The sequence below is a fragment of the Hyperolius riggenbachi genome, chromosome 1 (genome assembly GCF_040937935.1).
Source record: "Hyperolius riggenbachi isolate aHypRig1 chromosome 1, aHypRig1.pri, whole genome shotgun sequence".
In the NCBI taxonomy this organism is placed as follows: domain Eukaryota; kingdom Metazoa; phylum Chordata; class Amphibia; order Anura; family Hyperoliidae; genus Hyperolius; species Hyperolius riggenbachi.
The window spans coordinates 384,219,562-384,247,457 of record NC_090646.1 but is presented as its reverse complement, the minus strand read 5'-3'; the positions used below and the strand labels follow the sequence as shown (position 1 = coordinate 384,247,457).

Here is a 27,896-nt window from a genome sequence, read left to right as displayed (position 1 = left end):
AAAATGAGTATGTATTAATTAAAAAGGGAGAACACTTGGAATATATGACTAATACATCTGAAAAATCTAACAAAAAGAAAAAAAAAGAAAGGTTAATAACTAAAAATAATGTGAATGCAGCTATACTAAACAGGTTTTATAATAAACTATACCCTACTTTACAGCGCAATTTCTAAGTGTAATTTACAGAGGCAAGGTGTTTAAAGGAATGGAAAGCAGTGTAAACTATGTGCACACATCCTATGACTGTCTGTATTTCATTATGGTGTAGTGTTAGCTCATCTAACTGTACATATGTGTTGGATTATTTTATGTATGTGCACAGATAAAGATAAAATACAAGATTTATGCCTGAGTCCTGCTCTCATAAATATTCACTGTTATGCTTGTGTGACATGAAAAATCCAAATTCTCAAAATGATGGACAATGAAGCCTTTTTACAGCACTTAATGAATACTTAACCACTTCAGGACCACAGTCTTTTCGCCCCTTAAGGACCAGAGCCTTTTTCTCCATTCAGACCACTGCAGCTTTCACAGTTTATTGCTCGGTCATACAACCTACCACCTAAATGAATTTTACCTCCTTTTCTTGTCACTAATACAGCTTTCTTTTGATGCTATTTGATTGCTGCTGCGAGTTTTACTTTTTATTATATTCATCAAAAAAGACATGAATTTTGTCAAAAAAATGACTTTTTTAACTTTCTGTGCTGACATTTTTCAAATAAAGTAAAATTTCCTATACATTTGAGCGCGAAAGTTATTCTGCTACATGTCTTTGATAAAAAAAAAAACATTCAGTGTATATTTATTGGATTGGGTAAAAGTTATAGCGTTTACAAACTATGGTGCCAAAAGTGAATTTTCCCATTTTCAAGCATCTCTGACTTTTCTGCGCACCTGTCATGTTTCATGAGGGGCTAAAATTCCAGGATAGTACAAATACCCCCCAAATGACCCCATTTTGGAAAGAAGACATCCCAAAGTATTCAGTGAGAGGCATGGTGAGTTCATAGAAGATTTTATTTTTTGTCACAAGTTAGCGGAAAATGACAGTTTGTGACAAAAAAAAAAAAAAAAAAAAGTTTCCATTTCTTCTAACTTGCGACAAAAAAAAATGAAATCTGCCACAGACTCACTATGCTCCTCTCTGAATACCTTGAAGTGTCTACTTTCCAGAATGGGGTCATTTGTGGGGTGTGTTTACTGTCCTGGCATTTGGGGGGTGCCTAATTGTAAGCACCCCTGTAAAGCCTAAAGATGCTCATTGGACTTTGGGCCCCTTAGCGCAGTTAGGCCGCAAAAAAGTGCCACACATGTGGTATTGCCGTACTCAGGAAAAGTAGTATAATGTGTTTTGGGGTGTATTTTTACACATACACATGCTGGGTGGGAGAAATATCTCCGTAAATGACAATTTTTTTATTTTTTTTACACACAATTGTCTATTTATAGAGATATTTCTCCCACTCAGCATGGGTATGTGGAAAAATACACCCCAAAACACATTATACTACTTCTCCTGAGTACGGCGATACCACATGTGTGGCACTTTTTTGCACCCTAACTGCGCTAAGGGGCCCAAAGTCCAATGAGTACCTTTAGGATTTCACAGGTCATTTTGAGAAATTTCGTTTCAAGACTACTCCTCACGGTTTAGGGCCCCTAAAATGCCAGGACAGTATAGGAACCCCACAAATTACCCCATTTTAGAAAGAAGACACCCCAAGGTATTCCGTTAGATGTATGGTGAGTTCATAGAAGATTTTTTTTTTTTGTCACAAGTTAGCGGAAATTGATTTTAATTGTTTTTTTTCACAAAGTGTCATTTTCCGCTAACTTGTGACAAAAAATAAAATCTTCTATGAACTCGCCATTCTCCTAACGGAATACCTTGGGGTGTCTTCTTTCTAAAATGGAGTCATTTGTGGGGTTCCTATACTGCCCTGGTATTTTAGGGGCCCTAAACCGTGAGGAGTAGTCTTGAAACCAAATGTGGCAAAATGACCTGTGAAATCCTAAAGGTACTCATTGGACTTTGGGCCCCTTAGCGCACTTAGGGTGCAAAAAAGTGCCACACATGTGGTACCGCCGTACTCAGGAGAAGTAGTATAATGTGTTTTGGGGTGTATTTTTACACATACCCATGCTGGGTGGGAGAAATATCTCTGTAAATGACAATTATTTGATTTTTTTTACACACAATTGTCCATTTACAGAGAGATTTCTCCCACCCAGCATGGGTATGTATAAAAATACACCCCAAAACACATTATACTACTTCTTCTGAGTACGGCGATACCACATGTGTGACACTTTTTTGCAACCTAGGTGCGCTAAGGGGCCTAACGTCCTATTCACAGGTCATTTTGAGGCATTTGGATTCTAGACTACTCCTCACGGTTTAGGGCCCCTAAAATGCCAGGGCAGTATAGGAACCCCACAAGTGACCCCATTTTAGAAAGAAGACACCCCAAGGTATTCTGTTAGGAGTATGGTGAGTTCATAGAAGATTTTTTTTTTGTCACAAGTTAGCGGAAAATGACACTTTGTGAAAAAAAAAACAATACATATCAATTTCCGCTAACTTGTGACAAAAAATAAAATCTTCTATGAACTCATCATACACCTAAAAGAATACCTTGGGGTGTCTTCTTTCTAAAATGGGGTCACTTGTGGGGTTCCTATACTGCCCTGGCATTTTAGGGGCCCTAAACCGTGAGGAGTAGTCTTGAACCCAAATGTCTCAAAATGACCTGTGAAATCCTAAAGGTACTCATTGGACTTTGGGCCCCTTAGCACAGTTAGGCTGCAAAAAAGTGTCACACATGTGGTATCGCCGTACTCAGAAGAAGTAGTATAATGTGTTTTGTGGTGTATTTTTACATATAACCATGCTGGGTGGGAGAAATATCTCTGTAAATGACACATTTTTTTATTTGTTTTACACACAATTGTCCATTTACAGAGAGATTTCTCCCACCCAGCATGGGTATGTGTAAAAATACACCACAAAACACATTATACTACTTCTCCTGAGTATGGCGATACCACATGTGTGACACTTTTTTGCAGCCTAGGTGCGCTAAGGGGCCCAACGTCCTATTCACAGGTCATTTTGAGGCATTTGTTTTCTAGACTACTCCTCACGGTTTAGGGCCCCTAAAATGCCAGGGCAGTATAGGAACCCCACAAGTGACCCCATTTTAGAAAGAAGACACCCCAAGGTATTCCGTTAGGGGTATGGTGAGTTCATAGAAGATTTTATTTTTTCTCACAAGTTAGTGAAAAATGACACTTTGTGAAAAAAACAATAACAATCCAATTTCCGCTAACTTTTGACAAAAAATAAAATATTCTATGAACTCATCATACACCTAACAGAATACCTTGGGGTGTCTTCTTTCTAAAATGGGGTCACTTGTGGGGTTCCTATACTGCCCTGGCATTTTACGGGCCCAAAACTGTGAGTAGTCTGGAAACCAAATTTCTCAAAATGACTGTTCAGGGGTATAAGCATCTGCAAATTTTGATGACAGGTGGTCTATGAGGGGGCAAATTTTGTGGAATCGGTCATAAGCAGGGTGGCCTCTTAGATGACAGGATGTATTGGGCCTGATCTGATGGATAGGAGTGCTAGGGGGGTGACAGGAGGTGATTGATGGGTGTCTCAGGGGGCGGTTAGAGGGGAAAATAGATGCAATCAATGCACTGGGGAGGTGATCGGAAGGGGGTCTGAGGGGGATCTGAGGGTTTGGCCGAGTGATCAGGAGCCCACACGGGGCAAATTAGGGCCTGATCTGATGGGTAGGTGTGCTAGGGGGTGACAGGAGGTGATTGATGGGTGTCTCAAGGTGTGATTAGAGGGGGGAAATAGATGCAAGCAATGCACTGGCGAGGTGATCAGGGCTGGGGTCTGAGGGCGTTCTGAGGTGTGGGCGGGTGATTGGGTGCCCGCAAGGGGCAGATTAGGGTCTAATCTGATGGGTAACAGTGACAGGTGGTGATAGGGGGTGATTGATGGGTAATTAGTGGGTGTTTAGAGGAGAGAATAGATGTAAACAATGGATTTGGGAGGTGATCTGATGTCGGATCTGCGGGCGATCTATTGGTGTGGGTGGGTGATCAGATTGCCCGCAAGGGGCAGGTTAGGGGCTGATTGATGGGTGGCAGTGACAGGGGGTGATTGATGGGTGGCAGTGACAGGGGGTGATTGATGGGTGATTGACAGGTGATCAGTGGGTTATTACCCGGAATAACAGATGTAAATATTGCACGGGCAAATTGATAAGGGGGGGGGTCTGAGGGCAATCTGAGCGTGTGGGCGGGTGATTGGGTGCCCGCAAGGGGCAGATTAGGGTCTAATCTGATGGGTAACAGTGACAGGTGGTGATAGGGGGTGATTGATGGGTAATTAGTGGGTGTTTAGAGGAGAGAATAGATGTAAACAATGGATTTGGGAGGTGATCTGATGTCGGATCTGCGGGCGATCTATTGGTGTGGGTGGGTGATCAGATTGCCCGCAAGGGGCAGGTTAGGGGCTGATTGATGGGTGGCAGTGACAGGGGGTGATTGATGGGTGGCAGTGACAGGGGGTGATTGATGGGTGATTGACAGGTGATCAGTGGGTTATTACCCGGAATAACAGATGTAAATATTGCACGGGCGAATTGATAAGGGGGGGGTCTGAGGGCAATCTGAGCGTGTGGGCAGGTGATTGGGTGCCCGCAAGGGGCAGATTAGGGTCTAATCTGATGGGTAACAGTGACAGGCGGTGATAGGGGGTGATTGATGGGTAATTAGTGGGTGTTTAGAGGAGAGAATAGATGTAAACAATGGATTTGGGAGGTGATCTGATGTCGGATCTGCGGGCGATCTATTGGTGTGGGGGGGTGATCAGATTGCCCGCAAGGGGCAGGTTAGGGGCTGATTGATGGGTGGCAGTGACAGGGGGTGATTGATGGGTGGCAGTGACAGGGGGTGATTGATGGGTGATTGACAGGTGATCAGTGGGTTATTACCCGGAATAACAGATGTAAATATTGCACGGGCGAATTGATAAGGGGGGGGTCTGAGGGCAATCTGAGCGTGTGGGCAGGTGATTGGGTGCCCGCAAGGGGCAGATTAGGGTCTAATCTGATGGGTAACAGTGACAGGTGGTGATAGGGGGTGATTGATGGGTAATTAGTGGGTGTTTAGAGGAGAGAATAGATGTAAACAATGGATTTGGGAGGTGATCTGATGTCGGATCTGCGGGCGATCTATTGGTGTGGGGGGGTGATCAGATTGCCCGCAAGGGGCAGATCAGGGGCTGATTGATGGGTGGCAGTGACAGGGGGTGATTGACGGGTGATTGACAGGTGATTGACAGGTGATTGACAGGTGATCAGGGGGGATAGATGCATACAGTACACGGGGGGGGGGGGGGTCTGGGGGGGGGGTCTGGGGAGAATCTGAGGGGTGGGGGGGTGATCAGGAGGGAGTAGGGGGCAGATTAGGGACTTAAAAAAAAAATAGCGTTGACAGATAGTGACAGGGAGTGATTGATGGGTGATTAGGAGGGTGACTGGGTGCAAACAGTGGTCTGGGGGGTGGGCAGGGGGGGGGTCTGAGGGGTGCTGTGGGCGATCAGGGGGCAGGGGGGGGGAAATCAGTGTGCTTGGGTGCAGACTAGGGTGGCTGCAGCCTGCCCTGGTGGTCCCTCGGACACTGGGACCACCAGGGCAGGAGGCAGCCAGTATAATAGGCTTTGTATACATTACAAAGCCTATTATACACTGTTGCAGCGGCGATCCGGATGCCAGTAACCCGCCGGCGCTTCCGAACGGCCGGCGGGTTACGGCGAACGGGGGGCGGAGCCAGTCCCCGGCGGCTGATCGCGTCACGAATGACGCGATCGCCGCATAGCCACTCCCGCAGCCGCCCCCGCCGATGGGCGTATTGCGGTCGTTTGGGCCCGGACTTTGCCGCCGCCCATCGGCTGGGGGCGGTCGTTAAGTGGTTAAAACAGGTGGAAGGAGTCTGATGCAAAGACAATGGTAAATGCAAACAATCAATTTTGATTATAATATAATAGTATTAATACAGTGTACTTAAACAGGAATCATTGCAAAAGTCTTAAAATTTGAAACACATGGAGAACATTTCTCCCAGAGTAAAATGAGCCATAAATTACTTGTCTCCTATATTGCTGTCACTTACAGTAGGTAGTAGAAATCTGACATTACCGACAGAGTTTGGGCTAGACCATCTCTCTCTTGGGGATTCTAAGCATGACCTTTATTCTTTATAAAGACATTCCCTGAAAATGATTAATACAAAGATGCTGCCAGCCTCCTTGCTCACTGCACTCTTTTTTGGCAGTTGGACGGAGCAACTGCCATTTACTAAGTGCTTCTAAAAATAAAGAAAACCCTGAGAACCCCTCTATGAGAAGATGGGCTAGTCCAAAATCTGTCGGTAACGTCAGATTTCTACTACTTACTGTAAGTGACAGCAACATAGGAGAAAAGTAATTTATGGCTCATTTTACTCTGGGAGAAATGTACTTTTTATTTGTATGTGTTTTAAATTTTAAGATTTTTGCAACAGTTCCTCTTTGAAAAGAGCAGCAAAAGGTAAGGTTCTTATTGCTTTCTAGGTCCCCATTGGAAATTTCAATTGGAGACAAGGTTCCACAAATAGAATCTCCCTAAGAGGGACATTGGTAACAACAAGGAATGATTTGTCTACTGGAGCTAGGGAGGGTTAGAACATTTGTATGTCACTGCTTGTTTTTCCCAATTTTAGACAATTCCTGTTCCTCTCGTGTCAAAAAGGAAAGAAAGGGAATGTCCTCAACAAGGACACAAACAGCAGTAACAAACCAACAATGATTTAACCCTTCCCAATTGTAAAAAAGCAAACATTTCCAATGGGCTATGAGTAAAAGCCTACTGGAAGGTCACAAACCTGGCTAAGCATGGGTCCATGTTGCATTCCTGAAGCCTAGGCTTGGGCTTGATGTTTTCAGGATAATAATGGCAGTATTGATCAGCTACAATGCGGCCACTCCTTAAGTCATAACATTCTGCTGATGTGAGCTGGTAACCTGCAATTAGAGCATGGCATTTAGCAAGAATTTACATGTGCATTTTAAATGTCATTTTTCCTTTAAGAAGAATAACTATCCTTCACTGGAAAGCGGTTTTAAATAAATGCAGAATTAATGTGTTACAGAGAATTATAGAGAATCTGAAGTATTTTTTTAATGAACAATTTACATTATCATCCACTCACATGATGTTCTGCAGTATTCCCATAGCTGAACAAGCATCCCTGTCCCCTGAAATTGCCCTTTATTGTCTCTGAGACACTCGGTCAGAGAATGGGCAAACAGGAAGAGGCAGAGCTGTTTGCCGTAACTCTGCCACTTGAATATCATTCACTGTCCATCTCCACCCCTTCTTATTAATATGCCGCCTATCGCATGCGCGTTCCCAAGGCTGTGAAACTCACAGTAGAGTATCACAGCAGCAGAGAAGCTGAAGCTTCCATAAAGCCAACAAACAAGCTAACAATAAATACACAGACTGTAGATAATATTCTGTGATGTAGGTAGTACTTTAAAAAAATTCACTTATTTATACATTTTTGATGCTACCTGCACATGCTACTACGTTACTACAGATCTGGACAAAATGAAAATGCATGTGCAACCAGCCCTCACTAGCCCTGTACACATCTCAGCAAAGGAGTAGGGTGGTGCGCTAGAAGTACAGTGCACGCATTTAAGCACGCAGCTGACGTAATGTAATGCCGTGACCCAGGAAACTCTGGAGAGGTCATGGCCATCATAATACAGGAAGTATCAATTTGTTGTTCACAGAATTGCTGGGGAACGGGAGGCACAATTTATTTACAATAATTAGATCTACACAGCAATGTATTTTTAAAAAAATATAATTTCGCTTCAGATTCTTTTTAAGTAATGTAAAAAGGGGTAATAAAAAGTTAAAGAAACACACAACAGAAAGAGACCTCATTGATTTTTTTTTTTGCAAAGCCATTCATCTTAGTAGACAAATAAATGACCAATACAACAAAGTGAAGTGTAGTAAGCAGTAAAGTCATAGCACCAGTAACAGGTCTGATTCATTAAAGGGAACCTAAACTGAGAAGGATATGATTTTTTTTTTCTTTTAAAATAATACCAGTTGCCCAACTCTCCTGCTGATCCTGTGTCTCTAATACTCTTAGTCACAGCCTCTCAACAAACATGCAGATCAGGTGCTCTGACTGAAGTCAGACTGGATTAGCTGCATGCTTATTTCAGGTTTGGAGCAGGACTGCAACTGGTATTGTTTAAAAGGAAACATCCATATCTCTCTCAGTTAAGGTTCCCTTTAAGGTATAATTTTTTCACTCTCTGAGGCTGATAAAGACACTCCCTCAAGTTGCTTAGTACACTGCAGCTGGATAGCCTTGGTATGATCCATCTAGCTACATGAGACAGTAAGAACCAGTCAGGTGATGACTATGTGCAGAGGACTATGTGCAGAGGAAGAAACTCCCACTCTGCTGTTAGCTCTATACTTTGTGCACAGATCTCTGGTTCATGTGACTGTTAAAGGAAGTTTATCTAAAACAGCTGCGTCAAAAATATGAAACTGTGAGAAATGGCAGAGTTCCCCATTTACCTTCACGAACAATGAAAAATAGGGTTGTATGTTCAAGGAATCCATTATTAATCGATTTTGCCAGATAGCATTTCATCGAATGGCTCCCAGTTTTTGAAAGAAAAAATTGCAGAGGAGTAGTTGTTTAATCAACACTAAATGGTTAACTTTGTTTAAAACCAAAAAAAAAGTTAAATATGTTATGGTTCCTAGTGATATTGATGTGCCAGGGGAGTATTGTGCTAGAAGATGGGACTTGTATCTTGTAGTCATCCACAGATTCCATATTTTCCAGAATGTAGGCATTGTGTCATTGAGAATACCTGTTATAGGCTGATTCTGCTATATGTAGTTATTTAGTTTATAATATTGCCCCAGCAGAATTTTCTTCACTCCTCCTTTAACCAAATCCTTTCTGTGGTGAAATCACTGATCCTTAGACTGATTGCTTAGATTACAGATAACAGATATGTGAGTAACACTGTCAGACACAAATGGGCAGCAGTGTCAGTCAGAAGTAGAGAAGGTCAATGAGATGCAAATAATTCTGGCCTACATGCAAATTTAATGCAAAATATAGATACAACAAAGAACAATGTAGCTCGGCGCTCGGCTACAGTGGGGTAGGGGGCAGATTGCCAAAAGCCAAGTTCACATAAAGGCCTCACCTGTATTCACCTTCAAGCACAGAAGCAGAAACGTGTGGGATGCAGACCATCTAGTAGCACACATAAGGCTAAGTCGGGCACTTGTCAAATGTTGCTGATTTATTCCTTACAGATCACACAATCACAAATACAGGTACAATCCCAGCGCAATTCCTGATGATTTTGACTGGTCCAGTTTCAAGCTGGATAAACTGTGTTTGAAATTTGCAGGTGAGACAAAAATATTTGCATCTCATTGACCATTTTAAAGGGGGCAATTAACAGGACAATTCGGCGGCCAGTCGATCGTTTCTGCTTTGCTGTGGTAATCAATCAGAAATAATCAGTCATGCCATAACGGCCGAATTCCCGCTAGCCAATTCAATCAATTAATAGAATTTATCCGTTTTTCAAATCGATCACATCGATCTGATTGGCAATGATCACTCAGCCGCAGGTTTGTACCGTTAATCGCCACCTTTAGTCAGCAGGGAGGGACAGGGGAAGTGGGTGAATCATATGAAGGTACAATGTTAAATTCTTCACGCTTCTGCTACCAATGTCACCAATGAACTAATGGTAGGCAATACAACACAGGCGTGATATTTGAAAAACACCGTTAACTACATAATAATGAATACTAATTTACTACATGATATAATAATAACTTTATTTACCTCCTCCACATGAAGCTGAACAAGGGAAAAAATCAGTTTCTCTCCAGCGATGTATTATGGGCTGATAGAAAATAAACTGAACAACGCTATCAGCAGCACCAGTGTAATGCACCTGGAAAACAAAACAACTTATTAGCTATGGCTGAAGGCTACTATTATAATCTTACCATAGCTTTGCTTCACTTAAAGATAACAAGTAGCCTACCTTATCAACGCAAAATAAAACAAACACTGTAATTGGAGGACTGATATTGGTCAGTTTATCCAAATGATCAATGTCATTTAACATATTAGATTCTGCAAAGTCCAAATGCCTCTTTTTCAGATGGACTGCTGAACTGTGTGCATGCTCTTTGGCTGCCTACAAGCGCCATTGGGGTGCAATTTGCATGCGGGCGAATGGCAATGATTCTAGCATGCGTTGCTGTTATTCTGCAGCAGAAAACCAGGACATGTTGCATCTGAGCGAGTCTTAAAATACAATCTTAAATGAACACCACCACATGACATTTTTCACCACATCCCTATTTACTTAGCAAAGACTAAGTAACAATGCAAAAGCAGTGTATGAAAAAATGTAAGTACAGCCTTATCATTTCCATAGGAATTAAAAAAGATAAGTATCAACCAAGTACCAGATACTGCTAACAAAATATACTGGATGAATTGCTCTTCAGCAAGTGTAACCACCTTTACGAAAAAGTTTCTCTGGTCTGGAGCATCTGGATATGTGTTAACACACTACCAAGAAAAAAAGACATTAGCAGTCATCTTAGAGAAGCAATTGTCTTTGGCCACCAATCTTGAAGGGTTATAAGGTCATTTCCAGATTATTTAAAGTCCATCATTCTACAGTGAGAAAGATTATTAAAAAAAATTATTAAAAAGTCAGAAAGACAGTTGCCAATCTTGCCAGAGGTCAGGCCAAGCAATGCTTAGAAAAACTACAAAAAAACAAAACCCCAAAACAAAAAACAAAACAAAAACAATAACTACAAAATTCATCACTGTAGAATTAGAAAAACATTGAACAAGTACAGCTGGTTTGGAAAAGTTGTCAGAAGAAAACCTCTGTTCCCTTAAAAGAATATAGAAGCAGTGGTGTCGTTAGTCAAAAAGGTTTAAGGATCATGCCATTGTGCCCCAATTGTCTACCTCCTTCTCTTCTGTATCAATTTCAGGCAGAGACAGTATGCAAGTGACTGTGCAGCCGGCCAGGAGGTGGACATACCTGATCCACAGTCCAGCATTGCTCAGCTGCACTATGCAAAGCTTCTGTCTTTCCTTCATGGTGCATGTTTCCCGTACTAGAGGTGTGGCTGGAACTGACAAATGGGTCGCCTATGGATATTTTGAGTGGCCACATAATCAGGTTGGGACAAACCTCTAGTATGCACAGCATGCACAATGTGGGAAAGAAAGAAGACTGGTGACGTAAAGCAGCGCAGGATCATGCATCAGGTATGTCCACAATCTGGCCAGCTGCACCGTCGCTCACTATCTGTCACTGGGGTCTGCTTGACGTCATAAGAAATTAGGTTCCTAACAGGGGAAGGAGGGAGATTGTGTCTAAGGTGGGGGCTACCTGACACTAAACAGAGGCTCTTAGCTAATTGTGTTTCTTTCTATTTTTAATTTACTGAGATGGTTTCTCAATAGTAAGATTGTATGAATGACTTTACAAACACTTGGCTGCCCAGGAACCTATATTTACAATTTTTAAATTAGAAATGCGGTATGGCTTCAGTCAACAAAGAACCCCCCCCCCCCTGTCTGCATATCCATGTGACTAGGAGTGAAAAGGCAGCTATCGGTCACTGAGGAGGTGATTAAAGAGGAACTGTACTGAAAAATAACTAATTAATTACAATTGCTTATTTTTTTGTACAATATTCATTAATAAATGATTTAGACAGTGTTTACCCAATATAAAGTCATTTTAAAATCTACCACAGGTGGCAACACCTTTAGTCTTGTAGGTGTAGCTCTGCCTAAACATCAATGGAAGGGCAGGACTACATTCAATTTACAGCAATATATAGATATAGAAAGTGATTATGATGCTGAAACTAGGAACATTATAGTAAAAGTGGGTATCCTGAATAATTAACTGTATTCTACTATATGTCATTACAGTGCCTCTTTAAGATCTATAACTTTTTGTAGCAAATATTTTCACTTTTTAGTTTTGTAAAAACTACATTAACATTTTTTAGGTGTAATTATTTTTAAATAATTTTCTATTCGCTGATTATCAAACCTTTGCTTGAACTATGGGCTTTATACAAAGGAAATGTAGAAAGAAAGGCTCGAGCAGAACAAATCCGGGGGTGCATACAGGTGGACCACTAAACTTTCTTCTCTAAATTCACCATACTCTCTATCAGCTAAGGTGAGCTGAGTTCAGACATACATAAATAATAACATGAACACAATAATAACAGACAGAGGCGCTTCACTAGCGTGCACAACTTGAAATTTGCTCCTTGTGTATTTTTGCCCGAGGAAGCGGGCTTGAGACCCATGAAACGTGTTGCAAAATGTTTTTGGAGTAAGAATAAATACAGTTTTCCTTGATCTTATACTATAGTTATGTTTTTGTTTGGGGAGGTTAGTCCACCCTTGCCCCTCATTTTATACCTTTTTAACTTGATACTTTTACTCTGTTGGCGCGCCTGTAATGAACACATTGAATTGCTATTAGCACAAGTATATCCCTAACCTGATTTGTGCCTAACAGTTATAGCAAGCACAAATAGAAGAATACTGTCGGATTTTCAGTGCTGACTGGTTTGACTTTTAAAAACCACGTGGTTTACAAATTGCAGTAACACACCTCAATTAAACTGTATCGTACGGTGGTCTATAAATAGTAACATGATTCATACGCTTTAATGAACTTTTATTCACATAATGTTTTATTCTGTTTGTATTTCCAGTTCTAAATATAAAGGCAGACTATGGAATCTTATTAACAACTACTTTTCTGTTCCATTCCAAGAAAAAGAGGTAAGGTTTTCTCATTGCCTCTTATAGCATAGTAGCCGATTTCCTGCTTCTGAATAGCATTGACCAAGAAACTCTGTTCTGAGGTCCAGAAAAATGGCAGATCTTCTCTTTTCTGAAGTTCAGCAAATAAACAGACTGAAGATTGGCACATCCAAATCTATAGCCAAACATATGAAGCGGGCCCTGAATATTTGCATGGGCTGTTTGTACTGAAATGATAGACAGCATAGGCTGAATATTCTGAATTTAATGCTTCAAACATTTAGAAAGTAAGCTCCCGAGAGTTTGAGCTTGGTTCATTATTGATTGGCAGGCTCTCAAAAAAGCAGGGGCAAGCACACATTATATCCTTATATTCACAAGCATCTGTGGAATGTGTATGAATAACATCTGGCAAATGTAATGCCGACCTCTTATTGCATTAAAAAGGAAAGCCACAGTATCTTAATGTGCAACTAGACTTACACACTTATGATATCTTATCACCTCTTCATTAAGCACTCATTCGTCACACTCATTATAAACCATTAAGGCATGTAACATGAATGTTTTTGCTAATTTAAGACTTGTTTCTCACATTCACGGTGATAACGCAGAGGGGCCCATGAATTAACAATCCAAGGGTGAAATGCATCAAGATAAACACAGTAAAGGAAACATGAAGTAAATGAGCATAGAGAGTGCCACTGCTGGCAAACGTTAGAAAAATGCTACTTCTGTAATGCAGGTCCTCCGTCATAAATGCTTTACGAATTATGGATCCAAACAATGTAGATTATGTGTTGTAGCTTTACAAGGGCTCCACCAGTCGAATGCTTGTATGTTGCTATACCTCCCAACTTTTTGAGATAAGAAAGACGGACACTTTAACCACTTGAGGACCACAGTGGTAAACCCCCCTAAAGACCAGGGTGTTTTTTTCATAATTGGCCACTGCAGCTTTAAGGCCAAACTGCAGGGCCGCACAACACAGCACATGAGTGATCCCCCCCCCCTTTTCTCCCCACCAACAGAGCTCTCTGTTGGTGGGGCCTGATCTGCTCTCTTGTCCCCCAGGGGGACAGCCGTGTGACAGTACAGCGCTGCTGCTGATCGCAGTGCTATACTACATGTAAAGTTTCACCATGTAACAGTCTTCTGAGCGGCGATCGACGCTCGGAAAACTGAAGGTGGGGCCTAGCTCCGCCCCCAAGCAGGAGATGCACACGCAACCTGCGCGCGATCTCATGCAAACTGCAGCCCCAGGACTTGGCGCCAATTGGCGTTAGGCGGTCCTAGGGCTGCCGCTGCGGCCACGCCCATTGGCGTGGAGAGGTCCTAGAGAAGTTAAGACACACCAAGGACACACCTATAAATACACTCCCACCACACCCCTCGCCATGCATATCACAAAGAATTCAGAATCAAAAGATGTAGTTTCATCATTCAGATCACACTTGTCACACTATCATATCACACTATCTTCATTAGTTTTCCTTCATTTTAACATTTGAGAAATAAGAAATATATAAATTTAATAGATGGGAATAAAGTTTTGAATCAGTTACACAGATTTTTCAGGAGGAAAAATACAGTACATGTATTTACATAGATCTGAACATCAGTCTTGAAAGAGGGACAAATGGGGAAGAAAGAGGCACAGAGCGATTTGGATCCCAAAGAGGGAGTCAGGGGCAAACGCAGGATTTTTAAGGGGGGGGGGGGGGGATTCCTGAAAGGTCCAGAAGCACTTATGTCCCCAAGTGCTTCCGAATACAGGTGGCTCCATACTACCCATGCACAAAAGTCTGGATACGCCAGTGCGAGTGTCCCTCAGAAAGGACAGTCGGGGCAGCTATGTGTTGCAGCAGGAAAATTGTCGGTGTATATTCTGGCTGAGTCCTACCTGCAGGCAGATTTGGAGCCAGCCTGGAGACAGTAGCAAGAGTGCTAGATAATGTGGCTGCATCAGATATGAGGGGGTACAGAAAGCAGAGTGACCATAATGAAAGCCTTCTTGATGCGGCCATAAGGGACTAAACAGCAGGAAACTAGAGGAGGAACCGAGGTCTTGGACTAGATATAACTGACCTCATCTGGAATAATACACTATCAATATAAGTTATGTGCCTTTGGATATTTATAATATAACTAGCAGACCCAAGCTCGTTTAAAAATGGGCTCTAGGGTCTGTGTTTCTCGCTGCCGCCCACCGCATGTACTGCACGCACGTGCGCGCGCACCCACCGCACACCCGCCAGCCTGGCTCCCTGGCCCTGTCCTGTCTCTATGAGGCTGGGTCCGTGCTGCGCACATGCGCAGTAGCAAAAAGCATGGACCCAGCTACAAAGAGACAGCACGCGCAAGGACACAGGGGTTTTATTATAGAGGATACTTATAATATTTATAATATCTAGCTGCTGCCCTCCTCTCCTCCCTGTGTGAGTGTATATGTCACCATTTAACCAGTTACGAACGACGCTAATTGAAATCTACTTCCTGTTTTGATGCTGATCTGGCTGGCAGGGCATAGATCACAGATGCCGCGCATTCTCGTAATGTAAATCAGGATGAGGAAAGATTTAACAATGGGCAAAATGTCTATAATTTATAAATAAATATAATAAAAAAATAAGCAATCTAATTAATTACATTATTTTTATTACAGTTCCTCTTTAAAGAAATACTGAGGTGAAAATAAACTGATGAGATAAACAATTGTATCCATCCTCCTCCTAAATATTACTTTTTTTTTCTTTTTTTAGATACCTCACAGTTTGGCCTTTCTTCCTCTCCCCCCCGCAGCCGCCGTTTCTGTTACCTTAAGAGTGGCGGCCACTTCCTCCCTTATATTCCCCATAGCCCCTCTCCTATCTCGTATTACAGCAGCGCTTCCTGTGTGGCTGCTGTAAGGAGGGAAGGGGGCGGGGCAGCGGTTCCCATGGTAACGGTGATCGCCGCTACAGGAAGCCGCTGCCCTGTTTCCTTCCCTTGTTTACAGCAGCCGCGCGGGAAGCGCTGCTGTATTACAAGACCGCCCGCTCATAAGGTAACAGGAGCGGCGGCCGCGGGGGGGGGGGGGGGGGGGGTTAGAGGGCACCTATCCTAGCTACACTGGGGCACTATACTGGGGTAACTACTGGCTACACTGGGGCAGCTATACTGGGCTAACTGTACTAGCTATACTGGGCTTACTGGGCTAACTGTACTTGCTATACTGGGCTAACTGTGCTTGCTATAGTGTGGTAACTGTACTTGCTATACTGGGCTAACTGTACTTGCTATACTGGGCTAACTGTACTTGCTATAGTGTGGTAACTGTACTTGCTATACTGGGCTAACTGTACTTGCTATACTGGGCTAACTGTACTTGCTACACTGGGCTAACTATACTTGCTATACTGTGGTAACTGTACTAGCTATACTGGGCTAACTGTACTTGCTATACTGGGCTAACTGTACTTGCTATAGTGTGGTAACTGTATTTGCTATACTGGGCTAACTGTACTTGCTACACTGGGCTAACTGTACTTGCTATACTGGGCTAACTGTACTAGCTATACTGGGCTAACTGTACTAGCTATACTGGGCTAACTGTACTAGCTATACTGGGCTAACTGTACAAGCTATACTGGGCTAACTGGGATAACTGTACTTGCTATACTGGGCTAACTGTACTTGCTATACTGTGGTAACTGCCGCCGCCACTAGCCACGCCCCTCCAACACCCCCCCCCCCCCCCAGGGTGGGCCCGGAGAAAATTTTGGGCGGGACAGTGGGCCCCGGGCTCAAAAAGGTTGGGGACCCCTGACATACAGTATTACTGCCAGGAAAGTATTTTATGACTTTAATTCTTTATCTGTGAGGGTACCTATCATCAGGTACCTACCAGATCCCTAATTGAGAAAAACTGTCGCTTGCATTCCTGATGTTTAACTCTTTCAGGCAGAGAAAGAAAAAAAGTAACACAGCATAATTATATATGTGCTTGACACTGTACATACATACGTCTATCTCAGTATTTCTTATGGTGGATCACTAATAAAGCAGCCACTGCATATGCAGACTGGTTCCACTAGGGCTGGTTGGAATGCCACAGATGGTTGTTCATGATCCTAAAAAAGACTGATTTTGTAGGTGGGGATGATAAAACCACAACCTGTAGGGTGGACCGCCAGAATCTACCACTGCTAGAGGTGTCTGGTCAAAACAACTCCAAAAACCTGAGATGTTTACAACCCTTGCCCTCCAAAAACACAACAAAACTATAGGTTGCAGTCTAAGGATTCGACTCACAACCTGAAGTTTTTTATTTTGATTGGGCATCTCTATCTGAGTTGAATTCTATATTGGAACTAATTCCTGTTGGAGTTTTAATACCAACATTTTTAAACAGTGGAGAAAGGCAGATATTTTTGTAAGCCACAGCCCCTGAAAAAGCATGCAGATCAGGTGCTCTGACTGAAGTCAAACTGGATTAGCTGCATACTTGTTTCAGGTGTGTGATTCATCCACTACTGATGACAATGAGTTCAGCAGGACTGCCAGGAAACTGGTATTGTTTAAAAGGAAACATCCATATCCCTCTCAGTTAAAGGGAACCTAAACTGAGAAGGATATGGATTTTTCCTTTTAAAATAATACTAGTTGCCTGACTCTCCTGCTGATCCTGTGTTTCTAATGCATTTAGCCACAGCCCCTCAACAACTTTGCAGATCAGGTGCTCTGACTGAAGTCAGACTGGATTAGCTGCATGCTTGTTTCCGGTGTGTGATTCAGCCAGTACTGCAGCTAACAAGATCAGCAGGGCTGCCAGGCAACTGGTATTGTTTACAAGGAAAAATGCACATCCCTCTCAGTTTAGGTTCCCTTTAAGGTTCTGTGAGGATCCGCGTGGCTGCCTGCGCAGGCAGGCAGCTTTTTGACCACTGTTCAGGTCTGCATTCTGCAGGTCTCTGGAAGAGAGACCTTTTGTCAGTTTTGCAGCTTGCTGCTGAGGAATTTGCATACATTTGTCATGCAGATTGCCTAGCCACATCCTTTGTAGGCTTGCTCTATATATACCATGTGATATCACAGATCTGGGCTGGTCATAAGGGTTAGTCCTGTGAAACACTCCTGGAGTGTCAGCCTTGCTTATTGCTTGAAAATTAGCCTAGAGTAATTCCTGGGACTGCACTAGGCAGGTTCCCTAGTGCAGTTCGGATTGCATTTCTGTTTTGTTTGTCTGTTGCGATTGTCCTGTCCCAGCGGTGGTCGACAGGAAGTCGTTCTGATCTTTGTTCTTGGAGTATAGCTGGATCAGCGGTTGCTACCAGCTATCTCATCTGATCTGTCTTGCCTGGATCGCACTCGCCTTACGCTAGTGCTGTGGATTCGTCTGATCTCCATTTCTCTTGCTGTACTTGGATCGCACTCACTCTGGTGGAAAGAGCAGTGGATCGTATCTCTCACTTATTCCTGTTTTCGTGTATCTGTCTTGTCTGCTACGAACGCTTGCTGGAGGCTCGGTGAGGTAACCGTTAAGCAAGCGCTCGTGTCCTCTGTTTCATGTTTGTCTGTCGGTGGTTAGTTAGGCGTGCTTGTCTCTGTTGTGCTTAACTAGCGGAGACCGCGCATAAACGCATGCACTGTTGCGAATGAGTGCGGTGTTCGCGTTTAGTTAGTTTCCTTATCTTCTCATTGTATGACTTGCTGTGCCTTTGCTACTCTCGTGTTCTGCCTTGCTGTAGCCTTGTGTCACCTTTGGCAATCGCCTCTCTCGCGATTGCGTTCCTACTTCATATCTGCTGTTGTGTGTGCACCGTCACGGGTTGGCGACTAGATTGGTGCACATACATACATTCTGTCCCTGTGCTCATTCTCTTCCGCAATCGCTTCTCTTGCGATTGCGTTCTCACTTGGTTTCTTCTGTTGTGTGTCCACCGTCGCAGGTTGGCGGCTAGATTGGTGGACATACATACATTCCTCATCTGTACTTATTCGGTCTTGTGTCGCTGTTAGCAATCGCCATCTCTTGCGATTGCCTTCTCACCTGATCTTCATGGTTGTGTGTTCATCGTCGCAGGGTGGTGACTGGATTGGTGGACACACATACCCTCAGTCGCTTTGATTTATCTCTTTCAGGGCTATCTTGCCCTGCGTTTCTTCCCTTCATACAATTCCTGTCTGGCGTCTGTGGCAGGGCAGAGGAGCTGTTCCTCTGCACTCCACAGCTCCACCTGTCGACAGGAATTTCCCTCTACAGGTGCATTGCACCTTTTGCTGGGTTCCCTCAAATTACACGCTTGTGGAGGATTTCTGCAGTGTCAGCGCACATCTTGTGTGCTGATCACGGAGAGAATTCCACAATCGTTACAGGTTCCCTTTAAGTTCTTCTAAGATCGCAAACTTTGAACAATCTAAGTGATCTGGCAAACCTGTACCGGATTTATTAAAATTTTCCTACAGTAGGTGGCAATTCTTACCTGGGAAGAAAGCATTGTAAAAAGAGAGTTCAATCTGCGGGTACACACATGTGCCTGAAGATCTACAAGTGCTCATTCATTAGCCCTGCGATAGTCATTGCTATGCCTCTACAGTGAAGTGCCTTATTGCAGCCATGGAAAGTTAAAAATAACTAATAACTGTGAAATTAGAATCCTGTAACCTTTAATGTAAATTGTATGTGCTAAAATAGAAATCAGCAGAGAAGAAAAAAAGAAGGAAAAGTCTGGCTCAGGATTGCGTAGCTAATTAATTGCATGAATCCTTCTGTGCCATCTGCAGGGGGTTATTTTTCTACCTCCTGCGGGACAGGCACTTCCAGGTCATGCTGCCCACAACAAGAACATTCTAATGGCACTCCCAAAGAAGGAAAAAAAATACCATGCTGTTTTAGATAGAATCTCATAGTTCTTATACTACTACAAACTGATCGTAAACTAACTAACAGCATGCAGTCATAGCTTAGATTAAGGTTTTATTTGATTTTTCGGGGGGGGGGGGGGGGGGGGGGTGAGGTAGAAAAGGTAAATGAGGAGGACAGGAGGGAATGACAGAGGGGGGGTGGGGGGAATCACTTCCGCATCTATAGTGGGGACAGCCTTGTCACACGGCTGTCCCCAGTACAGCGCTGCTGCAGATTGCAGCGCTGTACAAAGCAATTAGACGGCCGCTCGGAGACTAAAGGCGGGACGGAGTTCCGCCTTCTGAGCAGGAGATGCGTGGCAAGCGTGCGCGCGATCTCCTGCTAGCCCCATAGACAGCCGTTCACCCCAATCGGCGTGGAGAGGTCCTGGGGCTGCCGCAATGCTCACGCCAATTGGCGTGGAACAGTCGGCAAGTAGTTAAGCTATGGCTGCCTAGACCCACAGACAGCTTACACAGCATGCGATTCCAGCCGATTAATTTATCCACTTCCTTCCACCTTCCAGTGTAACTCACAGGCAATTATCCCCCAAAAAATAAAATTACAGATCATTGCGCAGGCAGCAAAAAATTGCCTTATGGAGGGAGACCAATGCCAGGAAAAGTCACCGTGCTTTGTTTATGGGGACCACCTCCTATACACAATGTGTCACCCACACCTCCAGGGATCGTGCTCACCTTGTAACCAGGCTGTCCCACTCAGACAGCTTATCAGCATGTGTGTGCACGATCCTGTGACTCCCAGCACTCCTCTGTCAGTATTGGTTAGACCCTCCACAGCTTCCAGAATAAATCACAGCCTACTGCAACTAGATAAAGCTAATACGGCATAAAACCTTTTATTAAGATTAATAAAACAAGAGCGCTACTCACAAACGTACACAGAATTCAGGCATATCATATATAAAACAAGGACGTCTCCTTCGTGCACTGCTGCTTCCTGCCCACTAAGCTGAAGCCTATGACAGCCGATCGCGCTGATTGGCTGGCGGGGGGAGAGATTACAAAAGAGGCATATTATAAAATATATATATATTTATAAAAAAGAATACACATCCTGGGAGTGATCATAGCCCACCAACAGAAAACTCTGTTGGTGGGCAGAAAAGGGGGGGGGGGGGGTGCTGAGTTGTGTGGCCCTGAAGCGAGCCCTTAAAGAGACACTGAAGTCTCTTAAAAAATCATCTTTTTATTATAAAATCCTGTGTAATATGATAGCCCACCTAAACTGCCGCATCCCCGCCACTGAAATCCATCTAAATCCCCCCTAACTCCCCCCTCCCTCTCCCCCGCAAAAGCCACGACTTTCTTGGTCGTGGATTTTGCTGCCCTCTACTCTTCCGTCCGTGTGAGGCAGAGCTATGAGCTGCAGTTCTGCCTCTACACACGTCTGTCAGTGGCGTATCTCCGCCTCTCCCCCGCCCCTCTCAGTGAAGGTAGACTGAGAGGGGCGGGGAGAGGCGTTGATTCGGGCTGACAGACGCGCTGAGAGGCAGAGCTGTGGCTCATAGCTCTGCCTCTTACAGAAGCGCTGCCCAGATTGCCCCCCGGGGAGTTTGGGGGGATTTAGATAGATTAGAGCGGCGGGGATGCGGCGGTTTAGGTAGGGCAATCATATTACATAGGATTTTATAATAAAAAGATGATTTATAAGAGACTTCAGAGTCTCTTTAAAGGGAACCTAAACTGAGAGGGATATGGATGTTTAATTTTAAACAATACCAGTTGCCTGGCGGTCCTGCTGATCTCTTTGACTGCAGTAGTGGCTAAATCACACACCTGAAACAAGCATGCAGCTAATCCAGTCTGACTTCAGTCAGAGCACCTGATCTGCATGCCTGTTCCGGGCTGTGGCTGAAAGCGTTAGAGACACAGGATCAGCAGGAGAGTCAGGCAACTGGTATTATTTTAAAAGAAAAAATCCATTTCCTTCTCAGTTTAGGTTCCCTTTAAAGCTGTAGTGGCCTTAACTGTACATTTTTTTAAAACGTAGCCTTGTAAAAAATAGGTCACTAGGGGGGGTTTAAGACTGTGGTCCTTAAGTGGTTAACTTTACACTCGCATATGAATTTCTGCATTTGGAATGCCAAAAATTCATAATTCTCATTGATTTGCAATGTATGTGCATCACATGTCCGGTGCGGGAAAAAGCATACATGTAGGCTGGATTTTCTCTGCAGAAAATTTGCATGAAAAAATTGGCACAAAGATGCAAGTCAAACGCAATGCCATTAGATGTGTGGTGAACTTGAATTTGCAAAAACAATAATTGCTTGCAAATTCGGTTATGTGTGAAAGTTGTCTAAGGCTGGAACCCACTAGAGCGCTTTTTTGAGCATTTAGGGATCACTTTCAATCGCTAGTGATTTCCCTAAATGCCCTGCCATTGTAAACGGATAGGACAGATTCCATTAGAACGACTGCAAGTAGGCAATTAAATTGCAATCGCAGGACATGCAGCATTTTGGGAGCGTTTCCATTCTAATGTATTGTATAGGAGCAGGTAAGGTAAATCACTTCCTAAATCGTTTGCAAAGCTGTACCACAAATAGCTAGCGATTGCGCTTTGACATACAAACTTATGAGATAATAAATTGTATGTGTAGGAGAAATATTTGAGTTGCTTATGGTCTATGATGTCATTTAGCGGCACAAGCATTTTTAAGGTAGGGTAACAAACCGGTAGCGAACTCTATGTACGTGTGTCTATATATATATATATACAGTGTGTATATATATATATATATATAGATAGATAGATAGATAGATATCTATATCTATATCTCTCTATCTATTTATCTATCTATCTAGATATATATATATATATATATATATATATATATATATATATATATATATATAGCATATATATACATATAGATAGATATTTGTGAGAGAGGCTCTGTCTTGTGTACAGGCTGTTGGTGGTCAGAACGTTGGCATACAGTATATGATCCAATACAACAGATACTTTTGATTTCTTTTTTGTTTTGCTAACAAAATAAAAACTTTTGCAACTTACATGTAAATGCAGGTTTTAACCACTTCGCCATATCTGGACGCATATATCCGTCCAGATAGGCAGTGGTGCTGCAGCCATGTGGTGCGCGCGCTGCCTCCCGCTGCCCCCCCCGATCAGTGAATGGGAATATAATTCCCATTCACCGATCCAAGTCCCCGGCAGAAATACCGACGCTTTCTCATCAGAGAGCGTGGTATTTCTGCCCCCAGGAAACAACGTCTCTTCATTTTAGTTCCTAGATGCGACATTGTTCGCATCTAGGAACTTTTTGAATGTGGCCATCTTGTGGCCAAATAGTAAACTGCACCCACATACCTGTATTGAATAAAAAATACATTATATCACATCTAAAATTGGCTATTTACCCTACAAACTTAAATTACCCAAATACATTTTTGTATTAAAAAAATAATAAAAAAAATTACAATTAAAAAAAACAAACTACATAAATAGTTACCTAAGGGTCTGAACTTTTTAAATATACATGTCAAGAGAGTATCTTACATTTTTTAAAATTATAAGCTTGTAAATAGTGATCGACGCAAATTGAAAAAATGCACCTTTATTTCTAAATAAAATATCGGCGCCATAAATTGTGATAGGGACTTAATTTAAATGGTGTAATAAGCGGGACAAATGGGCACATAAAATGCATGGGTTTTAATTACTGTAGCATGTATTAATTTTAAACTATAATGGCCAAAAACTGAGAAATAATGATTTTTTTCCATTTCTATCTTAATCTTCCTGTTAAAATGTATTTACAGTAAAGTGGCTCTTAGCAAAATGTACTACCTAAAGAAAGCCTAATTAGTGGCGGAAAAAACGAGATATAGATCAATTAATTTTGATAAGTACCGATAAAGTTATTAGCGAATGAATGGGAGGTGAACATTGCTCGGATGCATAAGATTTTCGAAGCTGTAGGCTGAAGTGGTTAATTAATGCATTTACTCAAAAATGTATTAAAAAATGGAATTTTTAAGAACACCTTTAACCCTTTCCACTCGTATGTCCCGCATAGCGGGACATCGCGAATTTCCAGTTCCTGTCGTATGTCCCGCTATGACATTTTTTCAGCGGCGGTTTGCAGCACGTCTGGCCCTTAGGAAAGCCCGATCTCTGTCCCCATGTTTAGTGGGCATGTAAGACTACATACCCACACAGATTGTAAACCCCCCCCCCCAAACTGGAAGTGCGTGATCAGCGCTGGCAGGAAGTGGCAGAATCCATTCTGCATATTTGTTGCTGATTGTAGCTGCTTCTCTGCAGGGTGTTTTTTGCAGTTTCCTGGCAGATTACTTCTTCCACAATCCTTGCTGATCCCTTGCAGGTTCTTTCTTGCAGATCCCTTGCAGATTCCTGGCAGATCCCTTGCAGGTTCCAGGTTATTTATTAAAGATTCCTTGCAGATTCCTTACAGAGCAGAGCAATGGCATCCTTTGCAGCAGGTAAAAGAAAAATGACAGCGGCTGAGGTGGCACAGCGGATTATGGAGGACAGCAGCTCAGAATCAGATGTGCAGGATTCTGGTGATGACAGTGACTATACTGTCACTGATGATGATGATTATTGCTACAGTGATGACACTGATATTGACGAGGCTGATGAAGGTGGGGAAGCTGCTGAAAGTGGGGAGGCTGTTGAAAGTGGGGAGTGTGATGGTGATCACAGAACATGGGCAAGCTTCTCTCCTACCAGTGACTGCTTTCTGCATAATTTTCCCTTTACTGTGTGTAATGCAGGGGTACAACTGCCTGCAGCTAATGTTCCAGAAACTGTCAGTGGGTTTTTTTGCACTTTTTTTTTACACCTGCCCTATTACAAGAAATTATAAATGAAACAAATGATCCATCTGGAGGAGCTGGACTGATGTTACTATGCAGGAAATAAAGGCATACTTTGGAGTAATTCTTAGGATGGCACTGCAAGAAAGGGGATCTATCCAGGATTTTTTCTTAACTCGGTGGATCAATTACCCCCCCCCCCCCTTTTTGGAGATATTTCTTCTCGCAAGCGATTTAGTCAGATCCATTGGATGCTACATGTTTCTCCACCCATTAGTGGCCCTAAAAGCCCTCAAAATAGGGGTTGGAAGGTCGGGAACTTTACTGAGTGATTGCTGAAAGCACATTGCTGATTGCACAATTAGTTTCAAAGGAAGATCAAAGTACAAGATGTACAATCCTCAGAAAAGAAGCAAGTGGGGGCTACGAGTGTCTTCTATGGCTGATTGTGAGACTGGATACCTCTTTGCGTTTGAACCGTATTATGGATCTGCAACTACGGAAAGCTTGCCAAGGCCAGACTTGCCATTTTCAGCTCGCATTGTCCTTCATCTTTGTACAAATCTGAAACAAGCCACTCATGGACATGGATACCATTTATACCACCACATATTGGCACCAATCGTGAAGGTCTACCAAGTTAAATAAAAAAATTGAAACTGAAGAGTTGTGAAGTTCATGCTTGGAAACTTGACAGTGAAGAGATGGTATTGGCATGGAAGGACAAGCGTACTATACACATGCTTAACACTTTCTACCCTGCTACTACAACAACACAGCAGAGAAGAATGAAAGGTAGAGTGACTGAAAATGTTGAGAAGCCCACAGCAGTTGTAAAATATACTAAACACATGGGAGCGGTTGACCAATTTGATCATTATACCAGTAGTTACTCTTTCAACAGGAAGTCACTGAAATGGGGAGGAAGACCTTTTTTTGGTTGTTGGAGCTGGCAGTAGTGAATAGCTTCATAATTTACAACCAGTTGCATCCACATGAACCAAAGGATCATATCAGCTACTGCAAGAACCTAATTCTTTAGTTGGTTCGTGAACAACGAGCCTCTAGGCCTCAGCGGAGATATGGCCGCCCTTCTTCATTGGACATGGAGGAGCATCTAAATGGTATCCAGCATTTTATTGCTAAAATAACACCAAAGATTGCACAGCGTGCAGTGACAGGAAGACACCAGGTGGTAGGCGAAAAACCACCTATTGTTGCGAAACTTGCTCACGCAGTCCAGGATTACACGCAGGAAATTGCTTTAAAGTGTACCATACCTTGACCAACTTCTTTGCTACCAGCCAATAGAAGAAACCAAACTGTCCAAATAAGGTATGAAATTAATACGTTATAATGTGTTCTTTAAAATAAGATATACCATGTTACTGTGTTACGTTCCATGTAAAAATGGGAGAGCGAGTAAGAGGGAGAGTGCATTTCTGTAAAAAAAAACTCAGAGTAGAAACGACTCCCTTTAGGAAAAAAATCAGAGTGGAAAGGGCTAAAGAACACCTGCCGTAAGCCAGTAATGGAGGTCATCATCTTGTCCTCCTCTTTAGAAGCCAGTTTTCTGGTTTAAAGATGACTCTCTGGCTATGCTACTTTCTATATCACTCATTTGGTGCATAGAAATAAAACAGGCACCCTTCCTTTCCTCTGGTTCACTTGCTTAGCAAACTTGTCTCACGGGACTTATTTAGAAATTATGCTTGCCAGATAATCAGGATTACAAATAGGAAGATTACATTTTTCAGAAGGATGTCAAAATGGCAGCCTCCACAGCCCTCTAATGAAAGGTGTACTTGAATATGAACCTTAGTGGTATCTGAGACAGGAAGTGATGGACAGAAACAAAAACCTGATGAGTGTTCTAGTTCTTCCCCACTGTTCAAACATCTTTGTATTTGCTGTAGTTTTAGTCACTGTTGAACAGATTTCCTCCCTTCCTGACAGGACTGGAGGTGTGAGAAATTTCTCCCTGTGGGGAGACAGACACACACTATACAAACGTAAAATAAGTCTTCTTGGGGTTTTGCCTTCAATTATTATTATTAATATATCTTGATTTTATTTATTAACACTAAATGTATCAATAAAAACATGCACTCAATATTGCATCGTTAACACGCACTCAATAGTGCATAATTGATAATTGCCTAATTATTGCTGTAACTTGTGGTTTAGCACTTAATGACTGCTGTTTTCTATATTTATTCTACAATGGAAGACATTTCTGTATATCCAACGGAGTTACTTGTTAATGTGGAGTTAATAACTACTCGATATTTGTACTTTAATAAACTTTTTTTGTTGGAAAAAAATGTATCAATACAAATAATAAAAACTGTTGTCATTTTTATAATTTTTTACCACCATCATACCTTTCCGTGTCATATCTCTGACACAATTCCCTTCACTTCATGAGCACACACCAGGAAATTGGCTTCTCTTCAGTTGCATATGTATCTCATAGGTAATATAAAATCTTGAAAATGTGGTGCTTTTGTTAAGGATAACTAACAAACCTTCTGACAAAAGCAAAAAAAAAAAATTCTACTAACCACGCTAATGAGGCCACAGCTGTGTGGAGACTTAACAGTTCAACAACATGCACCTTCCTGTGGAATAGGGGTGTCTGGCCTCATATCAAAAATGTGTTACACAAAATAATTTTAATGCGGCCAAAAAAAGTAATTTAAGTAACGGCCTCTGGAACTTAACCCATAATGATTAACTTGTAGAATTTGGATGCGATTCATGCTAATATGTCCCAAAAGAGGATTGCGATACGCAGAATTTTCTCTAAAATTACAAGACGGGCAGCTTAAAGCAGTAACATAATATTAAACGGAAAACAACACAGTAAGTTAGAAATTAATTGAGGTTGAGTAATTATGCATTACAGTGTGACCCCTTCATAAATGTACACTTCACTTTGCCACGTCACTGGTAATGCATCATACGCCATGTGGTTGATGGTCCCATGATACCACAGAAAAATGCTGGACTTTATACAACACTTACAGCTACATGGTTGGAGGCTTTGTAAGGTCTTTATGGCCTACTTTAAAAAAAATGCTTTCATTTTATTGTGATTCCCAAACGCTGCATTTCTTTGTTCTTGTGGTTGCAGCAGAACGTATGTATTTCTCTCAGCAATATGTTTTAGATTACCTTATATAATCCAAATCACACATAGAATG

At 42.4% G+C, this 27,896-nt stretch overlaps 1 protein-coding gene across 6 annotated transcripts in view; it reads right to left on the bottom strand.

Moving 5' to 3' along the window:
• The window catches only part of ADAMTSL1 (ADAMTS like 1), a 529,495-nt gene that overhangs the window by 308,883 nt on the left and 192,716 nt on the right, over positions 1-27,896 (bottom strand). For all 6 annotated transcript variants that reach the window (XR_011020540.1, XR_011020539.1, XM_068234383.1 and 3 more), the window contains 2 exons: positions 9,985-10,096; positions 6,955-7,093 (listed from right to left, as the gene is read on the bottom strand). Coding sequence is in view for 4 of the 6 variants with exons in the window: in XM_068234383.1 (XP_068090484.1) it covers positions 6,955-7,093; positions 9,985-10,096 (251 nt within the window). In the remaining 2 variants the exon portion in view is untranslated. The remainder of the gene's footprint in view (positions 1-6,954; positions 7,094-9,984; positions 10,097-27,896) is intronic.